At 43.1% G+C, this 24,906-nt stretch overlaps 1 protein-coding gene across 5 annotated transcripts in view; it reads left to right on the top strand.

Annotated features, from left to right (window-relative positions):
• WDR59 (WD repeat domain 59) overlaps nucleotides 1-24,906 on the top strand; it is a 136,773-nt gene that overhangs the window by 11,640 nt on the left and 100,227 nt on the right. For 4 of the 5 annotated variants that reach the window (XR_008552424.1, XR_005126058.2, XM_054696997.1 and 1 more), the window contains exons 2-6: nucleotides 3,397-3,446; nucleotides 7,717-7,852; nucleotides 12,758-12,843; nucleotides 13,701-13,781; nucleotides 23,518-23,555. Coding sequence is in view for 3 of the 5 variants with exons in the window: in XM_054696997.1 (XP_054552972.1) it covers nucleotides 3,397-3,446; nucleotides 7,717-7,852; nucleotides 12,758-12,843; nucleotides 13,701-13,781; nucleotides 23,518-23,555 (391 nt within the window). In the remaining 2 variants the exon portion in view is untranslated. The remainder of the gene's footprint in view (nucleotides 1-3,396; nucleotides 3,447-7,716; nucleotides 7,853-12,757; nucleotides 12,844-13,700; nucleotides 13,782-23,517; nucleotides 23,556-24,906) is intronic. The other variant, XM_054696996.1, reaches the window with a different exon arrangement.

The following is a 24,906-nucleotide window of genomic DNA, read 5'->3' as shown; positions in this document are numbered from 1 at the left end:
ACTACTGAAAAGATTCTTTGAGAGCTCAAGGAGCGCTGGCAGCAAATATTGAGCTGGAAGGACCCTGACTTTGACCTGGTCTGGCCTGTCTCCAAAGCAGTAGATGCTTCCAGAGCACCTGTGTACAAAGCATGTCATTGGGGGCTATTGGAGGAATGAAATAGAACCTGCACTTCAGGGGTTCACCAGCTGGTGGGAGATATGCAGCAATAACTATCACCAAGCCAGTGAAGCCAGTCCTGTGACAGGGCCAGAGGGGAGCTTGAAGAAGGTCAGGTCCCCCTGGAGGCCTCTGGGTGAATTTCCTAGGGAGGTATGTATTATGACTTAGAAGATGAAGTTCAACAGTAAGAGAGGACTTTTCAGGAGCAGGGAAGAGCTCACCCATCTCTCCAGAGTTGGGAAAGTTGCTAGCCTTCCAGAAGGTGATGCTGCAAATGGGTGTGGCTTGGGCATGGAGGATAGTGAGAGGCCAGACTGAGTAGTCTTAATTCTTAATTCTTAATTCTTCTATTATTCTTAATTCTTCTATTCAGAACAAAGAAGCAGCGAAGCAGTGAATTGCTGTAAATGATTTAATAGATGAGTAGTATGTTGATGTGATTAGAAGTTGGTTTTCAGAAGTTTTGTGTTAGAATGGAAAAGGAAGAGAAAGTGGGGAACTTCTGGGAGGTTAACACAGGCCAGCATGGAGGAATGAAGTGAGAAGAGACTCAGCATGCCTTTGGAAAAAAATGTATTTTTTATTATAAAATAAAACAGATATATAAAGTACAAAAATGTAGACTCATTTAGAGGAATAAGATTAAAACTCATAGGAATAACTATCATTTAAACATTTTGATAGACTTCAGTGTTATTCTTGGGCATAGGTAGCAGATTGAAATTTTGGTTTATGGTAAGGTACAAAACGCCACTTTCCTTTACTTCTCTAAACTGTCTTTAATCCCCAGCAAACCCCTTGCCACAGGCTAGTGAGAAATTCTGTCATCACAGGGGCTCCCTTTATCTCGGGCAGTGGAATTGTGTGTAAGAGTCCCATGACGCGTAACCATCTGATGTCTGTATTTAGTATCTCTCAGCCTTTCCCTGTTTGGTGTCCTGAAGGTGGTGATATCAGCTTTGGTGGGGAGCTGCTGTCCCCCACAAGCTCCAACTTTTACTCTCGCTTGGTTAGTTTCACTTCCTCTGTTTAAAACCCTCCTCCCTCTCCATTCCCTCTTAAGGACAGCCACGCATGACCCTCCCATGTGCTCCCACAAGAGTAATCTTGGCCTCTTTTTTTCTGGAATAGAGGTGAGGAAACATCAGTCAGGTGTTGGGGTTTTTTTGGTGGTGGGGTTTTTTTTTTGTTAAAAATAACTTCCTCTGATAAGGACATATAGCGAGTTATGTTACTCTATTTGTAGTTTTGACTCCTTCATTTTTCTGTTATTTTTTTATGCTTTCAGAATATTCCATTATATAGAAATGTATAATATTCTTGCAGAGATCATAAAATAAGCAGCTGTGTGTATTTTGGATTGGTTCTAGAGAGGGAATTACTGAGTCAAAGAGCGTGGCTTCTGTTGTATTACCACCAGACCACTCTTTATTAGTATTCCATCATTGTACCACAAGCTTAGCTGCTGGAAACAACACCCATTTATTAGCTCACAGTTCTGTAGGTCAGAAGTCCAGGCACTGCCTGACTGGTTCCTTTGTTTAGTGTCTCAGAAGCTGAAATCAAGGTGTTGGTCGACGCCATTTTCATCTGGAGGGCTGATGTGGTGAGACCTATCCCCAGCCCCCGAAATCTTTCATCATCCCAAATAGAGTCTCTCTCCTCATTAAACAATAACTCCCCGCCCCATACCATCCATCCTTCCCCAGGCGCTGGCAACCTTTTGTCTACTTTCTGTGTCCATGTACCGCATGTAATTGGAATCATGCAATATTTTTCCTTTTGTGTGCAGTGTGTTTCACTTAGCATAATATTTTGAAAGTCCATCCATGCCATAGCTGGTGTGCCATTGTGTGTATTCGGCATATTTGGTTTAGCTGTCATCTGCTGATGGACATTCAGGTTGTTTCAGGTCTCTCTCTCTTAAGGTCAACTTATGTGGGACCTTAATTATAGCAACCAAATCCCTTGACAGCGGTACCTAGACAGTGTTTGGATAATGTGGACAAAGTATGTGTACACTTGGGACCAGAGTCATGGGGGCCATATTAGGATTCTGCCTGCCATACACCCTCTAGTTTGTGCTATACCTGGCTGGAGGTTCCATTCTACCCTTTTTCAGACCATTAATCTATAAATTGCACAGAGGAGTTCTGGAAATAGCATCTCGTTTCACTGCCTTTCCAGCTGGGCTTTTCTCTGCTCACGACTCCAGTGGAATGAAGGAGGCATAATAATCACTTTTCAGCCTTCAGTGAGTGCACGGTGGCTTCTTGTCCTCAATATTGCCTACGACATGTTTCTTGAGCGTGTACAAGTGTAAGAAGCCATTATTAAGACAAGTGAGAGGGAGGAAGAGAATTTCTGTTTACCATTTGTGATTTGTGAGTGTAGCAGAATGTACAAAATGAATTTTGTCTTGCTAGTCTCTTGGAAAGAACCTAGATCATATAATAACCAAATAGTGGCTCCAACTGTTTCAGATAATGCCCTGAGACTGCAGCAGGAGGTGAACTTGTCCAAAACAGGGAATTTAGGGCTGTAACTCTCATGTTCAAAATTGGCCTCATGCTTCAGCCTGAAGGCAAATTCATTTGATTGGCTGTGCTCTTTAGGGAGTTGGACACTGGCTCCTGAAAAGGTGGTGCTCCCTTGGAGTTTGGTTTCCTGGGAAATGGAAATTCAGGAATTTCCATTACATGTGAACTGAATATGAATCTAACCTTGGATTCAGCAAGGGTGGTGTTTGAATATTACCAATTGCATGTGGTTTGAAAGGGGAGTCCCCTTCCCTTTGGAAAGGCATAGAGAGAGTGAGAGAAAGTGTGTGTGTGTGTGTGTGTGTGTGTGTCTGTGTGTGTGTGTGGGGGGGGAGAGAGAGAGAGAGAGAGAGAGAGAGAGAGGTGTCCCGGATTAGGTTTTGTTTGGAAGGAACTCTTAGTAGCTTTGAGTTTTCCAAGCTAGTCAGATTCCCTAAGGACTTGAGAACTTCTGTCTCCCCTGTTTAGAAGATGCCAGCTTGATTGTCTGCAGCCCTGGTGTTGGGGGAAGGCAATAACAACTCTTCTGTCATGTGAGATTTGGATGGGAATGAGAAGGGGTACAGGTATCCACTACAGAGTATCAATGATACTTGCCAACTGGGCCATGGGAAGAGCAGGTGACTGGCTGCTGCTCTTCTCCCACCTGAGCTGGTTTTGCTGGTAGAACTGAATCTGTGTTCTCCCTCATAGGCGACTGCCATGTCTGTGGACTGTCTCGGGCAGCATGCAGTGCTTTCTGGGTAAGTGACTCTGCAGTTTGTCTGCCATGATTTTTGGGAATAAGTTGCAATTGAGAGCCTTCTGGGAAATTGGCATGCTCTTTTTTTTTTTTTTTAAGATTGTATTAATTTATGCATACACGAGCTGGGGTATAGGCCAGAGGTGTGAGGGGTGAGAGGATTCACCAGAGACAGAGTGGGGAACAGAACAGGCAGACTGGCCGAAGTACACTGCTGAGGGGAGCAGCACGCGAGTCAGGAGAGGTCTGCTGCACCACGTGGGTTGCTCCCTAGCTGACTGGGGATTGAACTCGAGCTGCAGAGGCTGCAGACAGCTTCATAGGTTGTGTCTTAACCCCTTGCGCCACCAGGGAGGCCCCCTGGAACGCTCTTATATGTAAGGATTATGATCATAGGTTTTAGTTCTGAGAGTCTAGTGACCTCAGGGTTACTTGTAGGGATTACTTACCATTTATTTTTATCTCTACCCTGGCAAGTAAGCAATACAATTCTTTCAAAATTTTAGTGACTGCTAAGTTAGTCTTGAAACAGCAACTTTCTAGTTACTACAGAATCTTCAGACAGATGCAGTCTGGTATCATCTAACAGAGAGTTACTGGGCCTGAGGGGATATGAGCCCTGGGCATTTTGGTTTTCTCATGAAGGAATTTGATTTACTCATAAAGAAACTGAACTACCTAATTTCTATAGTATCTTCTGGCTCAAAAATATTAAGTTTTTATAATTTAAGGATCACTGCTGCTGCATTTGGTAATAACTCTAATTTTATACCAATAGAGTAAAATCCAGTGGTCAGTGTCCCCCCTTCCATTTCATATGCATGCATATCCTGTCCTTATTTCTCAACTCCTGTTGTATTTTCTTTAACTTAGTTGTTTATGAGCCCACTCATAAGCTTTTTCTTTTCTTGGGCCTCCCTGGTGGACTAGGGGTTAAGTTTCAGTGCTGTCACCCCTGTGGCCTGAGTTTGATCCCAGGCCAGGGAGCTAATTCACATATGGGCAGCAGACCTCTCCTGTCTTGCCCACTGCTCCCCTTAGCAGTATATTTTTAGTAAATCTGCCTGTTCTGCTCCCCACTTTGTCTCTGGTGAATCCTCTCACCCCCTGTACCACTGGTCTACACCCCAGTTCTTCTATGCAAAAAAAAAGGGTTGTTTTTTCTAGTAGCTTCATTGTTTTGTCTTTAAATAATGTTTTATCTTAAAAACAAAACACATGGCAGAAGGATTATTCAATAATTCAGAAGGATATACAATAGAAAGTAAGTTTCCTCCTTTCTCTGACTTCTCTCTCTAGAGACAATTATTGATACCATTTTTTGTGTCACACTGGATGCTTAGATAAGGAAAACTGGTGTGTCTCCTTTCTCCCTTGTGCTAATAATAATAACTCTTTTTCTTTAAACAGCTCTAATTCACATACTGTAAGCATATAGTTCAATGGTCTTTGGTATATTACAATATTAATTTCCTACTCAGTTTCCAAGCAGTTTTGAAAATTAAGGAGATACCTATGGAAAGTTGAGGATATCCAGTTGCATCATAGTTTATACTGTCAGACAGTAGAATCCTACCTCACCTTTTCCCTGTTTCCATTCACCAGAAGCAACTATTTGAGACTCTTCTGACTGTTTCTTTTGAATTGCCTCCATTTTTCTAAACAGTGTATGTATACTTTTTTAATCTTGATTTATCCATTATAGACTTTGTAGATTAACTTCTTACAATAGATGTTGAGGACTTAGCACTCTCCCTTTGCTTTGTGGGTCCTGTACATATATCCATGGCCTTCCCCCGCCTTCTTGTATAGTTATGTAACAGTTGTTGGATTGAATCGATATTTGGGGTTCTTTTTCTCAGAGTTGTTATTGAGAAGTCTATGCCATTCTGATTTTGGACTTTGTCCGTGACCTATTTTTCTCTTTGGAAATTTGAAAAAGCCTATCTTTGTCTCTAGTGTTATCTTTGTCTCTAGCATGTGTGAAGTTTTTACTGTGATTGCTTTGGTGTGTGTCTTTTTTTATTCATTGTGCTAGACACTTAGAGGGTCCTCTGTCTCTCCCATTACTACTTGTTTTAGTTACACAAATAACATACACTTGGCATCATATGGCTATATTTATCCATAAAATTCTCGCAGGTTTCCTCTGGTGACTGATGCTTGTGGGCTCTCTCTCCATAGTAAAGAATAGCTGGAGTCTCTGTTTACATGGGTGCTGGTGGGCATTGTCATGTGGGATCAGGTGAGAACCAGGTCCTCTCATTGAAGGATCCCTCCCCATTGTTAGTAATTCCGGGGTTTTGTCGGAATTTGCTAGCTTTTGCTCTCTCTTGGGCTGGTCATTTCTTCCTGAGAAGAATCCCCCATCACTGCTCACTGTCTGAAGAATAAAAATGCAGGTGTTATGGGTGCTCAGTATGTAGAGTGCCCTGAGGTTCTCGTGGTCCCCTCCCTGGCCTATTCTGGGCACACACTTCTTCACACTTAACTGTGCCTCTAGTCCTATACCCAGGCTTCTCCGCAGTAGTTTCTTCTCCTCTTGCTTGTAGGATGGTGCCTCCAGCCCCCAGCCATCCTGGAATCTGCAGTGTGAATCAGCTTACTTCTCATTCACTTCCCCTCCGTAGACCCTTGGGCATGGACTTGGTCTACTCTCAGCCAATTACCATTTGTCCTTCTGCTTTTCATTTCTTTTCTTTTTTTTTTTTTTTAAAGAATTTTTATTTATTTATTTTTTAAAGATTTATTTATTTATTCATATAAGCACTGGGTACAGTCAGAAGCGCAGGAGGGTGAGAGAATTCACCGGAGCCAGAGTGGAGAGCAGAACAGGCAGAGTGACGAAGTACACTGCTGAGGGGAGCAGCTGGCGGCAGGAGAGGTCTGCGCGCCATGTGGGACCCTCGCCCGGCAGCCAGGGATCAAACCGGTGCTGCTGAGCCTGCGTGCAGCTTCGCAGCCCAGCGTTCAACCACTGCGCCACCAGGGGAGGCCCTGCTTTTCATTTCTTCTTTTATCTTCCTTGTCTTCGTGGAGGACAAATTCTGCCTTTTATGTTTTTGTATCTTTTATGTTTTTATCTTTACTCTTATTTTGGTGGGTGATGAAGATGTTCAGTTAGACATGCTTATCTTGAAGTGTCCACTTCCTGCTGCCTGTAATGTCTCTGAAATCCCGTTTATATACACCTTGTATGTATAGCTCTTAGATTTTTTTCCTTTAATGGGAAGATGTCAATCTCCTTGACATGGGAACAGATATTTCCTTCAGAGGAGAGCAGAGGTTCTAGATCTTTATTCTGCATTAGCTTTCTTAGAAGGAAGTTTTGTGACTCTCTCGCTTGTCTATGTTTTCCTTCCCTCTTAACTGTCCCTTCTAAGGTTTCTGCTAGAGTTTTACACTTTCCATTTCCTTTCTCTTATGAGCAAGGATTAGTAATCTTTTCCTTCGTCACTGAGCCCCTCTTACTCATTGACATCCAGGGACTTGGAGCACTTGCTAATAAAGAATCAACAGCTGGTAGCTACAAAGATGCTGATTCACACATTAGAAAATAGGTGAACAAAGGCCACCCCATCCTCACATCCTTTATATTGATTGGTACCTTGTATAATATTGGCACTTAATGTGTTATTTTAATTGTGACTTTTTTTAGTCGCTATTTCCCCTCCTGATATTCAATTTTATTCCCTTCCCTGCATGGTTGCCTTGCTAGGGAATTTGAGATTTTTCTACAGGATATTTAGCTAGGTTTTAAAATATATGTTTAAATCATATTTATGGATGCAAAGCACTGTGCCTAGGGATGTGGGACATAAGAGTTCAAGACATAGCCCACACTCCACACTCTCAGCGCATTGATGATGAGAGCCTTAATGTTAGTAGTTCTGCTGCAAGAGATAAATGCTGCAGTGACGTGCAGACCACATAGTGGGAGTGATGTGCAGGCAAGGAAGACCAATCCTCAAGGGGTAATTGTACAAGGCTGGGAGAGGGAGAGGACTGGGGCAGAATCTGGTAGGAAAAGTTCAGACTTTCCTGAATGTGGCAGAGAAGACTGTCTCTGGAGGTGGACACTCACAAGGGTTGCCTAGCAGCCACCTTGAGTTACTCTAGTCACTTACGTGCCTTTCAGAGTAGATGTATGTCACGTCTATCTGGGGATTTTTTTTCAGCACTACTTGCAAACCCTATGCAATTCCCAATGTGCTTTTCTGCCTTAACGCTAATGCTGTTATATTGTTATAATATTGATGTTGTTCTCCTAGCCGCAGATTCCTATACATCGTTAATCTAGATGCCCCTTTCGAAGGTCACCGAAAGATCTCTCGCCAGAGCAAATGGGACATTGGAGCTGTGCAGTGGAATCCTCATGACAGCTTCGCGCACTATTTTGCAGCTTCGGTGAGCTGATTTAAGGAGCATGGGGGAAAGCTTTTTAAATGTGGGATCTGGGGCTGGTAGATATATGTCCTATGTAGAGAAAAGAATATAACCCACATTCCTTAGGCAGAAAAGATGTGTGGATTGTTCTAAAAGGAAGAGAGAAGCAAATTATAGATTAAAATATATTTATATGTATTTGTATTACATATATATTTTAAAGGATTGAATCTAGATTTTGCAAGGGAGATGGGTAGATGCCTTCATTTCTGTGGTTGATGAGAACCTTTTTTTTTTTTTTTTAAAGATTTATTTGTTTTATTTATACAAGCACTGGGTATAGTCAGAAGCACGGGAGGGTGAGAGGATTCACCAGAGACAGAGCGGGGACAGAACAGGCAGACTGAGGAAACACACTGCTGAGGGGAGCAACGGGTGTGGCAGGAGAGGTCTGCGCGCCAAGTGGGACCTTGCCAGTGCCAGCGATCGAACTGGCGTTGCAGAGGCTGTGGGCAGCTTCCGCAGCCCAGAGCTCAACCGCTGTGCCACCGGGGGAGGCCCAGAACCCATTTTTATGAGCAGCAATGTTACTGGCCAGTGACTCAGAGATGGTGTAAGCTGGTTTGGGACTGACCTTCATTGCTTTCAGAGGGAGCAAAAGATCTCACACACCCTTCTCAAAGCAAGTGATTCTTCCTTGATTGGGCTTCATTAGAATGATGACCTCCTGAAATTTTATATGCCTGCCTATATGTGAATTTTTCCAAAGATAAGATACATATGTTTTAGTAGATTTTCCCGGGGATTCAAAACTGAAAACAGATCTGGGCTAGATCATCTCTGGTGATCTTTAGCCATGTTCTATATCAGCTTTCTGTTCTAGAACAATTAGAGATACAAACTGTTGACTCTTTTTGCACTGTCCCGGAAGGATAGTATTTGATGGAACTCCTTATCATCCAAGGGAGGGACTGGTTTGCAGTGCTACCTGGGGTTATACTTATCAGGAATGATAGTCTTGAAAGGAAAGCTTCTGTGAAAAGAAGAACAGGTTGTCAGCTTTGGAAGGAACTAAAAATTCTCTTTCCAGTAGTTCCTAAAATAGAATCTGACTTTAACCAGGGACATCTGGCTTGAACTGGTTTGGGGACTGTTCTTAAAGACAAGGGGAAGAGTTGGTGTGTGGCTTCCCCTTTTCCACCTCTTCCCTGTGTTTTAGGAAGAAACTTGTTGTCTCATGCCTCTAGGCCCTTCAGTTCCTCTCTTACCCTCAGCCCCCAGGGTTTCTCAGCCTTGGCACTATTGACATATTAGGCCAGGTAATTCTTTGTGGTGGGACTGTCTTGTGCATTATGGAGATTTAACAGCATCTTTGACCCCTGCTTACTAGATCCTGCCAGCATCCTCCTCCTCTGCATTGTTTTTTTTTTTTTTTTTTTTTTTTTTTTAAATTTTTTTTTAAACATTTATTTATTTATTTATACAAGCACTGGGTACAGTCAGAAGCGCGGGAGGGCGAGAGAATTCACCAGAGCCAGAACTGGGAGCAGAGCAGGCAGAAGGACCGAAGGACACTGCTGAGGGGAGCAGCGGGCGGCAGGAGAGGTCTGCGCGCCATGCGGGACCCTCCTCCGGGGGCCGGGGAGCAGCCGGGGATCGAACCGGCGCTGCAGAGGCTGCGGGCAGCTTCGCAACCCAGCGCTCAACCGCTGCACCACCAGGGGAGGCCCCTCCTCCTCTGCATTGTGACAACCAAAAATGTTTCTAGATGATTTCCCCTTGGAAGCATAATCCCCCTAATTGGGAGCTACGGGTCTAAATGGACTCTCAGTACTTGACCCAAGTGGATTAACACTGCATTTGTTATAGTGGCAAGGAAGACTGTCTTAAAACAAAAAAATTTAATTATTTTGAAGTGAGCAATTCACTGTCATTTATTGCATCTCCACTGTTGTGCGTCTACCTCCTCTTTCTGCTTCCCAAACATTCCTAGCACTTTGAAGTAAAACTCCTTACTATTAAGCAGTTTCTCCTCATTTTTTCTTCCTCACAGCTGCTGGCAACCAAGAGTGTATTCTATCTATATGGATTTACCTATCCTGGATATTTACCTATCCCAGAATCATAGAGTATGTGATCTTTAGTGTCAGAATTCTTTTTTTTTTTTTTTTTTTTTTTTTTTGTGGGACTCTCGCCTGCAGCCGGGGAACGAACCTGGGCTGCAGAGGCTGCGGGGAGCCTCGTAGCCCAGTGCTCAACCGCTTCGCCACCAGGGGAGGCCCTAGTGTCGGAATTCTTTATCCATCTTGTAACATGGGGCACTATTTCACTCTTTAATGACCAAATAATATTCTAATGTATGGATATACCACATTTTTCCAGTCCACTGATGGATATTTGCATTGGCTGCTGAGTACTAGTTTTTGGTTCTTTTGGGTATACGTGATTCCTAGGAGTGAAATTATGGGCATGTGTATAGTAAATCTGTGTTTAAGTGAACTACCAGCTGTTTTCTATAGTGACTAAACTGTTTTTATAATTCTACCAGCAATGCATGAGGGTTCCAATTTTTTTATATCTTGTTTGATTTTTTAAAATTTCTTTATTGTGGCTATCCTAGAGCATATGGAACAGTATCTCACTCACTATGGTTTTGATTTGTATTTCCCTAATGACTAATAATATCTAGCTTCTTTTCATGTACCTCTAGGCTGTTTATATATACCCTTTTTTTTGAGAAATGCCTTTTTTTTTTTTTTTTTTTTTATAGAGGCATGTTTTTCATTTATTTATTTATTTTGTTTGTTTGTTTTGTTTATACATGCACTGGGTACAGTCAGAAGCGCGGGAGGGTGAGAGAATTCACCAGAGCCAGAGCGGGGAGCAGAGCAGGCAGAAGGACCGAAGTACACTGCTGAGGGGAGCAGCGGGCGGCAGGAGAGGTCTGCGCGCCATGTGGGATCCTCCTCTGGTGGCCGGGGAGCAGCCGGGGATCGAACCGGCGGTGCAGCCGCGGGCAGCTTCGCAACCCAGCGCTCAACCGCTGCGCCACCTGGGAGGCCCGAGAAATGCCTTTTTAAGCCCTTTGCCCAGTTATGAATTGGGTTGTTTGTCTTTTTATTATTGTAAGAGTTACTTACATATTGTTGATACTAGATCATTGTCAAATATATGATTTGAAATTTTTTTCCTCCAATTCTGTGGATTGTCTTTTCACTCTCTTGATAATGTCCTTTGATACATAAAAGCTAAGATTTTCAATTTATTGATTTATTTTCCCCTTTTATTGCTTTTGGTTGGAAAGCAATCTTTTCAGGAGAAAAAGCTTTGGAGTTAGGCAAATCTGAGTTCAAGACCTAGTTTTAACACTGATTTGTGATTTGTCACAACAAACCCCCCAATTTTCTGAGCCTCTGCTGCCTCATCTATAATGTGGGTGATAACCCCCAGTGTGCAGTGCTGGAGAGATTGAAGTCAGGTTTTTTAAAGTGCCAATCACATAGACTGGCACTAGCAGACCCTCTATGACAACAAGGGATGTTATTGTAAGATGAGGGAACTTTTCTTTCACTCCTTTTCCCATTGTAAGCTATTTTGAATCCTAATCTTTTCACAGGAACCCTGCCTATTTAGAATTGAAAAACAGCATTTCTGGATAAAAATCTCAGAACTTTATACATCTCTCTGTCTCTGAACTAAAATGAAAACCAGTTTGGTGTATATACATCAGATCAGAAATTATTGCATATCCATCAGAAGTCCTTATTCAGTTTCCTTATGTTTTATTAACTCATGATACCCTTCTTGGGGAGTCTTTCCTGATGAAGTGTTTTTCTTCTTCCCCTTTCCTCTTATAGTTGCGGTTTCTTCTGACCTATTTTCCCTGTACCTTTTTGCTTAACTCTTAAAGAAATTTGGTATAGACGGATTTCAAGGAGTCTGTGTAATTTTGCTTCCTAATACACCTTTATGTTGGTGGCTTTGTTTTCTTTCTCGTGCTTCTGTATTTTTAAAGTTCATCTATGTGTAGGTGGACTCTAGGCATCTGATCGTGGTGCGGGTGAGCTGCAGACATCTGTGGTAACAGGAGCCTGAGAAATGGGAGTATGCCTTTCAGAGGGAAAGAGGTTCCTGTAGTGGTTGGGGTCGTCATTGAAACCCTTAACTGTACCTGCTCAAGATGGCTCCCATTTTGAAATTTTGAGTCCTACGACCTGAGCTGAGGTTGGCTCAAATGTTGATTTTAGTTACCATTGATGGCTTTTTTTTTTCTTTTCTGAATTTTAAAAAAAAAATTATTTTTATATTTCCCATACAATTGCAATCCCCTTATTTTGACCCCAGTCCCTCCTTTCCCCGCCCCCCCACCCCCCCATAGTGTGTCTCTGGTTCATAGTTGTTTGTTGATTTTCATTTTTTCTTTCTTATAGTTATTCTCTGGCTTTTTTTTTTTTTAAAGGATTTTTCCTCATTTTTTTGATCCTTGATTGTTTTCTTTTTTTTTTAAGATTTTTTTTTATTTTAATTTATACAATATGTGGGGTACAGGCCAGAGGCACAGGAGGGAGAGAGGATTCACCAGAGACAGAGCGGGGAGCAAAATAGGCAGACGGACCAAAAGCACTGCTGAGGGGATCAGCGGGCGAGACCAAAAGGTCTGCCCCACCATGTGGGAATCTCCCTGGCCGGCTGGGAATCCAACCCGCGCTGCAGAGGCTGCAGACAGTCTCAAGGTGCTGTGCTCAACCCGCTGTGCCACTGGGGAGGCCTCATTGATAGCTTTTTAAGGAAGCTTAACATATAGGATTTTGCCAGGCAAAAGTTGACTTCCCCTATTTGACCTTAAACAAATTGGGGAAGGAGCAGATGGTCTGATGTCCTGCCTGTTGCTTCCTTTCCCTTGGTTTTTTTTTTTTTTTTTTCCAGAGTAACCAGCGGGTAGACCTGTATAAGTGGAAAGACGGCAGTGGGGAAGTTGGCACAACCTTACAAGGCCATACTCGTGTTATCAGGTAGGCACAGTGTTGCTTCTCAGCTCCCAGGCCTGACATGCCTTTATGCCCCCCAGAGCATAAAATGAAGATACCATTCCCCACCCCTTGGTTTGATCCTTGGTGTTACCTTGTCTCCAAGTGACTGTGCTGTGAGGTCATTAGTGGCCAGTGAGGTGACAGCTTTCCCAGTGAAGAACAACCAGCATCCGTGTAGCTGAAGACACGTGGATAGATACAGTCAGGGCCAGAGGAAAGACTAGTGTTGATTTGTGCTGCAGGAGGGAGACAGTTAGGCCAGTAGAACCCCTCAGCTCACAGGGGTACACGGGAGAGGGACAACAGGGTGCAGCCCTATACTCTTTCTTAGCAACTCCTGTGTCCCAGACCATTATCCAGATGCATAGCTCCTGCCCACTCATGGCCTCCAGTTGGCTTCTGGAATGTTCCTTGATACACCCTTTCACTGGGTCTTTGTTTCTGGGGATAAAATTTGTTCTGGGAAGTATCAGCATTGAGTGCAGAAGTGGTGAGGCAGCCCTGGGAAGTGATGCACTGCTTTAAGTGATGTTGGATTTGCTCCAGGTACCTGTACTTGAGTCTGATTTAGAAAATGATAAGTCACAGATTGCTTTATGTGTTTTTTCTGTTTAGTGAGAGTTTTAAGTTGAAAACTCAGGAGGACCTGAAAGTTGCCTTTAGGGTTCAGTTAGTTTTATTCACTCTCAAAGAGCTTGGGAGATTTCCAGCCTAACATGTTTTGAGAGGCCCATTATGGTGACTTTCTGGAGCCAATAGAGACTAAACCTGCTAGTGCTTTGAAACTGGATTCTCACTTTTTTCCCTCATTGTTGTTCTGTTTATTTCTTCTATTCCAGTGACTTGGACTGGGCAGTGTTTGAGCCAGATCTTCTGGTCACCAGCTCTGTGGACACCTACATCTACATTTGGGACATCAAGTAAGAACAATTAAGAGGCTTTAGGATTTTATTATGGGAATTCTGGGACCTTCATTTTTAGAGATTAAATGTCTTAGTTTGGTTTCCCCCAGATGCAAACGTGAACCAGGGATATCTGCAGATGCATGATTTAGGAGATGAAAGAAACTCTGGAAGGAGAATGGAGAAGGGAGAACTTCAGGAAGGCCACAAATAGACAGCATATTTAGCCATCTAGGTACTACTGCGAACAGGTGGAGCTTGATTTGATCTTACCAGGAATACTGGGGCACCAGGGTTAAACTCCCTCCTTGGAGGTACCCACTCCCACAAGGCTAGGGTGCTGTCCAGTCAGTCAGTGGTTGAAGGCTGCCCCCAGGGGCCTTAATTCCCTGTCACTTTAGTCCTCTCAAAAGGTTGACAAAATGACCTTAATCAGTTAGGGAAGTCCCTCTGGCAAAGAAACACAGCTGCAGGCATGTGAAAGTCAGACTGGAGTTTACTGAGGTGGCGAGTGACTATGGGGTAGTTGATGGTGCAGACACACACTTGGTACCACAGGGAGGCCACCAGACACAGCTGCTCAGCTCCTGCTCTCTGTGAGTCTTTACTTCCCTTTCTGTAAAAGGGCCTGTTGACTGCCTCCTGGGATTGCTCTTCTGGGAGTAAAAAGTAGAGGCCTGCACCACATGTTCCTGACAAATATCTTTTACTCTATCCCTGTCATTAGAGCTAATAGTTAGAGGTGACCCACTGGAGCTGGGTTAGAGGTGACCCTGTCATGTGGAGTCCCCTGCATGGTCCACCCTCTCCTCACCTGGCTCTGCTACTCCCCAGAGGCAGTGACTTAGTGACCCTGTGATGTTTCACACTGGAAGGTGGACAATGCACAAAGGACAGGCAGAGCCACACGGCAAAAAGGACTCAGGGAGTAAGGGTGCTCATTTCTGCCACACAGAGGGCACCTCAGAGGAGGTCAGTCCAAAGGCAGTGTTGGAGAGCCCAAAGCCAGGGAAAATGGGAGAGAGAAGATCTTAACCAAGCAAACAAAACCCCAGGGAACTATGGACCAAGGTTAGAGTACCCATTATTTACATGAAACTATTGTTTCATGATTTAAGAGTTAAAAGACATTGGTGGTTGCTTCTCAGGATTTCTAGATAACAGCTGGGGCTGCAGATTTACCAAGTCTATCCCTCCTAGCAGTAGATGCCCCCTGGGTCTATTATTACCATTTGTGCTTCTTTCTCCAAGAGTCTCTGTTACATCCAGGAGTCGTTTATTTTAATTTGTGATTACCAAACAGAAAACAAAATTTAACCATCATTAATTTTTTTTATTTTTATTTATTTATTTATTTTTATAAATTTTATTGTTATATTCCCCATACAATTGCAGCCCCCCATTCTGACCCCAATCCCTCCCCTCCCGCCCCTGCCCCCCTAAAAGTGTCTCTGGTTCATAGTTTTTTGTTGATTTTGATTTTCACTTTCTTATAGTTATTCATTTTCCTGGTCCCTTATTTAAGTTTTCTAGATTCCTGCTATGAGTGAGACCATCCGGTATTTTTCTTTTTCTTTTTGGCTTATTTCGCTGAGCATGATCCCTTCCAGCGCCATCCATGTTGCTGCAAATTGCATGTGTTTATCTTTTTTGAATGCTGAGTAATATTCCATGGTATATATGTACCACATCTTCTTGATCCAGTCATCTATTTTGGGCATTTGGGTTGTTTCCAAAGCTTAGCTATTGTAAACAGTGCTGCTATAAACATAGGGGTGCAGGTGTTCTTTGGAATTGATGTTTCTGTGTCCTTTGGGTAAATACCTAGGAGTGGAATTGCTGGATCATATGGAAGCTCTATGTTTAGTAGGTCCAGAAATCTCCACACAGCTTTCCACAGTGGTTGGACCAGTTTGCACTCCCACCAACAGTGCAGAAGAGTTCCTTTTTCTCCACACCCTCGCCAACATTTGTTGTTGCTAGTTTTTTTAATATGTGCCATTCTCACTGGTGTAAGATGGTATCTCATGGTAGTTTTGATTTGCATTTCCCTGATGACAAGTGATGTTGAACATTTTTTCATATGCCTGCTGGCCATTTGCAATTCCTCTTCAGAGAAGTTTCTTTTTAGCTCTTCTGCCCATTTTTTGACTGGATTATTTTCTTTGTTGTTGTTGAGTCTCATCAGCTCTTTGCAGATTTTTGTGATCAGTCCTTTATCATTAGTGTTGGGTGCAAAAATGTTCTCCCAGTTGGTGGGGTTTCTCTTTGTGTTTGTTATTGTCTCTTTTGCTGTGCAGAAGCTCTTTAATTTGATGTAGTCCCAGCTGTTTATCTTCGCCTTCACTATCACTGCTTTGGGTGATGTGTCTGTAAAGATGTCTTTGATGTGCAAATCACGTAGTGTTTCGCCTATATTTCCTTCTATATATTTTATGGTTTCAGGTCTTATGTCTAATTCTTTAATCCATTTTGAGTTGATTTTTGTGTATGGTGTGAGGTAGTGGTCAAGCTTCATTCTTTTGCATGTAGCGACCCAGTTTTCCCAGCACCATTTATTGAACAAACTTTCTTTGCTCCAATGCATAGTCTTTGCTCCTTTGTCAAAGATTAGTTGACCATAAATCTGTGGGTTTATTTCTGGATTTTCTATTCGATTCCATTGGTCTGTATGTCTGTTCTTGTTCCAATACCATGCAGTTTTGATGATTATGGCTTTGTAGTATAGTTTGAAGTCTGGGAGTGTGATGCCTCCATTCCCTTCTTTTTTTTTCAGGAGAGCTTTGGCTATTCGGGGTTTTTTGTGATTCCATATGAATTTCATCAATATTTGTTCTATTTCTTTGAAGAATGACATTGAAATTTTGATTGGAATAGCATTGAATCTGTATATTGCTTTTGGAAGGATGGCCATTTTAATAATGTTTATTCTTCCAATCCATGAGCAGGGGATATCTCTCCATTTCTTTGTGTCTTCTTCTATTTCTTTTAACAGTGTTTTATAGTTTTCTTTGTATAGGTCCTTTACCTCTTTTGTTAGATTTATTCCCAAATATTTGATTTTTTTTGTTTCAATAACGAAAGGGATGTTTTTTTTGATTTCTTCTTCTTTAGATTTATTGTTTGTGTATAGGAAGGCTACTGACTTTTGCGTGTTGATTTTGTATCCTGCCACTTTACTGAACTGATTGATGAGTTGAATTAGCTTTTCTGTGGAGTTTTTGGGGTTCTCTATGTATAATATCATATCGTCTGCAAATAGTGATAGTTTGACTTCTTTTTTTCCTATTTGGATTCCTTGGATGTCTTTCTCTTGTCTTATTGCCCTGGCTAGGACTTCCAGTATTATATTGAAAAGCAGTGGTGAGAGTGGACATCCTTGTCTTGTTCCAGATCTTAATGGAATTGCTTTCAGCTTTTCACCATTGACAATGATACTGGCTGTTGGCTTGTCATAGATGGCCTTTATGATGTTAAGGTATGTTCCTTGTATCCCAAGAATTTCAAGGGCTTTTATCATGAATGGGTGTTGCACTTTGTCGAAAGCTTTCTCAGCATCTATTGATATTATCATATGGTTTTTATATTTCTTTTTGTTGATGTGTTGGATAACGTTGATTGATTTTCGGATGTTAAACCATCCTTGTGTCCCTGGAATGAATCCTACTTGGTCGTGGTGAATTATCTTATGGATACATTGTTGGATTCTGATAGCTAAAATTTTATTGAGGATTTTTGCATCAGTGTTCATTAGGGAGATTGGCCTGTAGTTTTCCTTTTTTGTGTTGTCCTTGTTCGGTTTTGGTATTAGTATAATGTTGGCTTCATAGAACGTGTTTGGTATTGTCCCTTCCTTATCAATTTTTTGGAAGAGTTTGTGAAGGATAGGCACTAATTCGTCTCTGAATGTTTGGTAGAATTCATTTGTAAATCCATCAGGTCCTGGGCTTTTGTTTTTGGGGAGGTTTTTGATTACCATTTCAATTTCGCTAATTGTAATTGGTCTGTTTAGGTGTTCTATTTCTTCTTTGTCTAGCTTTGGGTGATTGTAGAGTTGTAGGAATTTGTCCATCTCCTCTAGATTGTTAAACTTGTTTCCATATAACTGTTCATAGTAGTTACTGATTATTCTTTTGATTTCTGCTGTGTCCGTTGTGATTTCTCCTCTTTCATTGATGATCCTGTTTATTTGTGCTTTCTCCCTTTTTTCCTTTGTGAGCCTGGCTAGGGGTTTGTCTATTTTATTGATTTTTTCAAAGAACCAGCTCTTGGTTTCATTGATCTTTTGGATTGTTTTTTTAGTTTCAATTTCATTTATTTCTGCTTTGGTTTTTATTATTTCTTTTCTTCTACTGGTTTTGGGGTTTTTTTGTTGTTCTTTTTCTAGATCTTTGAGCTTCGAGATTAGGCTGTTTCTTTGAGTTCTTTCTTGTTTCTTGATGTGAGCTTCTATTGCTATATATTTTCCTCTTATTACTGCTTTTGCTGCATCCCATACATTTAGGATATTGGTGTCCTCCTTGTCGTTCAATTCAAAAAATTTTTTAATTTCTTCTTTCATCTCCTCATTAGTCCAGTGGTCTTCCAGTAGTGTGGTTTTTAATCTCCATGAGGTAGGAAAGTTCCTTGCCTTCTTTTTATGGTTTATTTCTAGTTTGATGCCTTCATGGTCAGAAAAGATGGTTGATATGATTTCAATCTTGGTGTATCGGTTGATGTTTGTCTTGTGCCCCAGTATGTGATCAATCCTGGAGAATGATCCGTGTGCGCTTGAGAAAAATGTGTACTCCGTTTTTTTGGGGTTTAGTGTTCTATAGATGTCTGTTAAGCCCAATTGCTCTAGGTCCTTATTTAGAGCTTTGGTTTCTTTACTTATTTTTTGTCTTGTTGATCTATCCATTGTTGATAGTGGTGTGTTGAAGTCTCCCACTACGTACGTGTTTTCTCTGATGTCTGTTTTCAGAGAGGACAACAGTTGTCTGATATATTTTGGTGCTCCTTCGTTTGGTGAGTATATGTTAATGAGTGTTATTTCTTCTTGAAGTATTGTCCCCTTGATCATAATGTAGTGACCATTGGGGTCTCTTTTTATCTTTTTGAGTTTGAAATCTGTTTTATCTGATATAAGTATAGCTGTTCCTGCTTTCTTTTTTGGTCCATTTGCTTGTAGGATTGTTTTCCATCCTTTAACTTTGAGCCTATTTTTATCTTTTGTAGCTAAATGTGTTTCCTGGAGACAGCAAAAGGTTGGGTTTTGTTTCTTAATCCAGGCTGCAACTCTGTGTCTTTTTATTGAAGAGTTTAGTCCATTTACATTTAGAGTTAATATTGATATGTTAACATCTGTATTTGCCATTGTGTTTGTCTTTCCTTTGATTTTATTTATTTATTCTTTTAATAACTTTTTTTTTTTTTTTTTGGCCTTCTTTCATTGTTATTCGTCCCTCTGAGGTTCTGGCTTTAGGACTCCTTGTAGTATTTTTTGGAGTGGGGGTTTAGTTGCAATGAAATTCCGGAGTTTCTGTTTGTCTGGGAAAGTCCATATTCTTTCTTCAAAGAGGAAGGAGAGCTTTGCGGGATAGAGTATTCTTGGTTGGCATCTGTTTTCTTGGAGTCTGTTGACTATGTCCCTCCACTCTCTCCTTGCCCGTAGTGTTTCTTCGGAGAAGTCTGATGTCAGCCTGATTGGCTTTCCTTTGAATGTTATCTGTTTCTTCCCTCTTGCCAGCTTCATTATTTTTTCCTTGTCCTGGATTCTTGGGAGCTTTACTATTATGTGTCTTGCTGTATTTTTCCTTTCGTCGTGGAAGTTTGGTGTTCTTCTTGCTTCTTGTATATCAATTTTCAGCTCCTCCTTCACATTTGGGAAGTTCTCTTCAATTATCTCTTTGAATATTTTCTCTGTTCCTACTTCTCTCTCCTCTCCTTCTGGTATTCCTATAACTCTTATATTTCCTTTCCTCATGGAGTCAGATAGTTCCCGAAGTCTTTCTTCATTCTTTTTCCTTCATACTTCTCTTTCCTTTTCTGTTTTGGTTCTTTTTATTTCTGTGTCTTCAAGAGTACTTATTCGTTCTTCCATTTCATCAATTCTGCTTTCATTGCTTTTCCCAGAATTCTTTAGTTCTTCCATTAATTCTTTGATCTCCTGCATTTCTTTTACTTCCCTCTTTAGGGACTCAATTTCATTCTTCTGATCGTTGATTATTTTTCCCTTATCATTGTTTTCCTTTATGACTTCTGTCAGTTTTTTAATCACGGCAATTTTAAATTCTCTTTCTGGAAGGCTCAGAAGTTCTTCCAAGTTACTGTCGTTGCAATCTGGGGGCTGTTTTTCTTTTTGTGGTGTGCTTTTTCTCTGGAGAGTTGCTAGGTTGCGTGTGGTTCTTCTCCTCCCTACTGTCTGTTTTCTAATTTGCCGTATGCGTTGGGACACTGTGTTGTTGGGACTGGCCGGCATCTTGGGTGGGCTTCTCTGCTCCCCTCTGGTTCCTCCAGGAGTCATCTGTCAGTTTCAAGCAGTCTTTACTGGAGAAAGGTCCCTGTTCTAAGTGCCGATGTGGGGACACACTCCCCTGTGCGCCTGGTCTGCCCCGGCGGTGGGTTCCTGCTCCCCCTCTGGGCTTGGACTGCAGGCCAGAGGGGGTCTGGCGTGGGCGAACTTCCCCCGCTCACCTCTGGCTCCTGAGGAAGCCTTCTGCAGGTAGTCTTTACTGAAGAAATGTCCCTATTCTATAATGGTGATGTGGGACACACTCCCTGCGCGTCCGGTCTCAGGCACACTCTTCTGCGCGCTTGGTCTGCCCCGGCTGTGGGTGCTCGCTCTCCCTGTGGGCTCAGACTACTTGTTCGGAAGGGGCCCGGCGTGGGCTAACTCCCCAGCTGGCCACTAGCTCCTTCAGGAGCCTGTGCTGGCTTCAAGTCGCTAGGTGGCGCCAGAGATCTCTCCTAGAGCCCTTGGGGAGCTGATTTTCCACCCCGTGGGACAGGGAGCAGAGCGGGGATGGTAGGGTACACCTCAACGGCTTTGGGGTGCTGTGTCTGCCTTGTGCTCCACCGTCGTGGGGAACCCACGCCCCTAATTTCGTGCCCCGGGTCTCAGTTCCAAAGCCCTCAGTTCCAGGACTCGGGCTGTAGCCCAGATCAGTGGCGCGGGAATGGCGCCTTTTGAATCCCGCTCCTGTGCCTGGCCGCCTGGTTCCTGCTCACTCAGGGAGGGCCTCCCCGCGCGTCTCCCCGCAAGCCTAGGTCGCAGGCGCGGGGACCTGGGCAGCTGCGATCCGATCTGGATCTGCGTTTGCTTTTCAACCGCACTGCTTTTCAGTGCGATCCGCGCCGCTTTCCGCGCAATCCTGACCGCGATCCGCGCCTGCTTTTCCAGTGCGCCGCTTTCCGCGCAGGCTTACCTGTCGGCTGGGGCTGTGTGCTGGTGCTGGTCTCCTCCTGGGCGGGGTCTCTCTTCAATGGCGCCCGGAGCTCACCTCCGCGGCGGATCCTGCAGGGTTCTCCACAGCTCCCGTTCACGGGGTGTGGTGGCTGCAATAGTTCCTTTCCACTCACAGTCCCGCTTGCTGCGTCCTTTGTTCTTGTGGGTCGTTTTAGTTTGTTGTTTTCCTCCTCTCTGCGGGTCGGAGAGTGCCGCCTCTGTGGGCGGGGGAGGGGAGCAGGGTTCTGCGCTTCCCTCCCTTCTAGTCCTCTTTTATGGCCACTTTCTTCTTCGGGTAGTTTGCTGGAGTCACCGTTTATTTTCCGTGTCCCAGTTCTCACTGGGACCTGCCGCTTTTCCTCCCTATTCACTTTTTTTAATGGGAGATCTTACTCGCAGCGTCTCCTCGCCGCCATGTTGCTCCGCCCCCCCATATTTTTTTTTTTTTTAAGATTTATTTATTTATTTATACAAGCACTGGATACAGTCAGAAGCACTGGAGGGTGAGAGAACTCACCAGAGCCAGAGCTGGGAGCAAAGCAGGCAGAAGGACAGAAGTACACTGTTGAGGGGAGCAGCGGGTGGCAGGAGAGGTCTGCGCGCCATGTGGGACCCTCCTCCGGTGGCTGGGGAGCAGCCGGGTATCGAACCAGCGCTGCAGAGGCTGCGGGCAGCTTCGCAACCCAGCGCTCAACCACTGCACCACCGGGGAGGCCCATCATTAATTTTTTTAAAGATTTATTTATTTATAAAGTAAAAATCAAAATCAATAGGCAACTGTAAACCAGAGCCACACTACAGGGGTTGGGGAGAAGGGAGTAGGATCAAAACAAGAGTGGTGGGAATTTTACGGGGACTATAGCCAAGATGAAAATGCATACATTGTACAAAAATGAAAAATGATGTAAAAAATATATAAAATTAAATATACATATAAATAAAAAAGATTTATTTATTTATGCATACAAGAACTGGGTTGTAGGCCTGAGGTGTGGGAGGGTGAGAGGATTCATCAGAGAGAGAGTGAGGAACAGAACACGCAGACTGACTGAAAAATACACTGCTGAGGGGAGCAGTGGGTGAGATAGGAAAGGTCTGCTGCGCCATATGGGTCACCTCACTGGCCAGCGATCAAACTCTGCTGCTGTGGCTGCGGATAGCTTCATAGTGCTGTGACTTAACCCCTTGCGCCACCAGGGAGGCTCCCACCATTAATTTTTATCTGTGCAGTCAGTAACGTTAAGTACATTCCCATTGTCTTACCACAGAACTTGGTACCCATGACTCAACTCACCATTCTCCTTTCCCAGCCCCTGGAATCTCCATTCTACTTTTTAATTTCTATGAGTGTGATGACTTCAGATATCTTGTGTGACACCTACTTATTTGTCTTTTTGTGACTGGCATACTTGACTCAGCCTCAAGTCCTTGTGGTTCAGGCATGTTGTAGCACATGACAGGACTTCCTTCCTGTAGCCTGATCACATTCTATCCTATGTGACTGTATTATTTTGTTTATCTGAACATCTGTTGTGGACACTTATGTTGCTTCCACCTCTTAGCTCTTGAACATTCAGAGGGTCCTTTTACCTCACATTTGAAAGCTGATGGGAAAGTTCTTGCAGAGTTACACTTCTGTCACTGAACCCTCCTTGCCACCAGGAGAAATAACACCAGAAGGCATTCTTTTATTTATTTATTTATTTATTTATTTATTTATTTTTTGATAGAGGCATGCTTTATTTATTTGTTTGCTGGTTTGTTTGTTTGTTTTGTTTATACAAGCACTGGGTGCAGTCAGAAGCGCGGGAGGGTGAGAGAATTCACCAGAGTCAGAGCGGGGAGCAGAACAGGCAGAAGGACCGAAGTACACTGCTGAGGGGAGCAGCGGGCGGCAGGAGAGGTCTGCGCGCCATGTGGGACCCTCCTCCAGTGGCCAGGGAGCAGCCGGGGATCGAACCGGCACCGCAGAGGCCGCGGGCAGCTTCGCAACCCAGTGCTCAACCGCTGCGCCACCGGGGAGGCCCCAGAAGGCATTCTTGTGGCCCTCCCTCCCCTACTTCAGAGTCCCTCAGGCCGTGCTGAATCTTGTTGTTTGTATTTTGTGGATACAATGGTATGATTTGAAATTCATGCCCAATTGAAGGGCCAGAGGAACTTCATTTGCCTGGAGGTAGATAGGTTTTTCTCTATACTTCTTTTCAAAGTCCTCACATTCCCATGGAACTCCACCTACCTGGAAGGGAAGTGAAGAGGTGTACAGAGGGGGAAGTACCAGGTGCACCTGGCATGTGAATTGGCATTTGATTTCTGATGTTTATATTTCAGAGACACAAGGAAACCTACCGTTGCACTGTCTGCTGTAGGTAAGTGCATACTCCCCTGCTTACATTCTTTCCATTCCTTCTCGCACACTGATGCCCCACGCCCTTGCCATGACTGGGTGGAATGTTAAGTCCTTCATGGGGCTTGATTCAGGCTGTTCTCAGAAGTCAGAGACAGGACTGTTGAGTGTGGTCAGGAACTTATTTTGGAAATCAAGGACCGAAACCATATTGATTTGCTTTTGAACTTTTTACTCTAGAAAATCTTATTTATTTATTTTTTAAAAAAGATTTATTTATTTATACAAGAACCGGGATACAGGCCAGATGTGCAGGAGGGTGAGAGGATTCACCAGAGACAGAACGGGGAACAGAACAGGCAGACTGACAAAATACACTGCTGAGGGAAGCAGCGGGTGCGACAGGAGAGGTCTGCTGCACCATGTGGGATTCTCGCCAGCAGGCTGGGATCGAAAGGCGCTGCAGAGGCTGTAGACAGCTTCACAGCATGGCACTCAACCGCCTGTGCCACCAGGGGAGGCCCTCTAGAAAATTTTAAACATGTATAAAAGTAGAGAGAAAAAATGAACTGCCTTGTGTTCATTAGCTCTCCTCCACAGTGGACATCTAACTGGTCTTGCTTCATCTTTACCTCCACCCATTGTCACACCCCCCCACCCTATCCCCTTTGCGATTATTTTGAAGCAAACCCCTGGTGTCATATCATTTCATCAATAAATATTTCAATAAGTATTTTTTTTATGAGGGATGGCTGCTTTAAAAAAGCAACCATGATACTATTAACGTGCTTAAAAAATTAGTGACTTTTTATTATCATCAGCATTATTCAGACCTCCCCAATAGTCTCATGTTCCCTCCACTGATTATTTGAATCAGCATCCAAGTAAAGTCCATACCTGCAAGTGGTTTATATATTTCTCATCATTTTCAGTTGGCTGTTTCTTCTCTCTCTCTCCTCTTTCCATTTGTTTGTTTTTACTTTTCCTGCAGTTCATTCATTGAAGAAACCAGGTTGTTTGTCTTGTGATTTCCCCAACATCTGGAGATTATGCTGATTGCATCCCAATGGTGTCTTTATTATGGACATACTTAGTCTTTGGAATTACTTTCTCATCTACCTGTTGTCGTTGTTTAGTTGGAATTGACTGGTTTTGGAATTCTGCCCTGGGAGTGTTCTAGAGTATTCCCTCTACTTCCTGAGAGCAGAACTGGGGCATAGAGCTGGTATCATAGCTTACCCACAACAATGAACCCAATCATCATAATTGTAATTTGGCATACTCGAGAAAAACGTATCATATTCTCTGTCTCTTAAATCCTGCTCCTTTGTATTTTCTTAAAACATTTGAATTCACATTGGTGTTTGTTCCAC

Source organism: Talpa occidentalis, unplaced genomic scaffold, assembly GCF_014898055.3.
Source record: "Talpa occidentalis isolate TD23 unplaced genomic scaffold, MPIMG_talOcc4v2.1 talOcc4.17, whole genome shotgun sequence".
Lineage (NCBI taxonomy): Eukaryota > Metazoa > Chordata > Mammalia > Eulipotyphla > Talpidae > Talpa > Talpa occidentalis.
The sequence above is the reverse complement of the archived record's forward strand: the minus strand, read 5'-3'. Positions and strand labels throughout refer to the sequence as shown.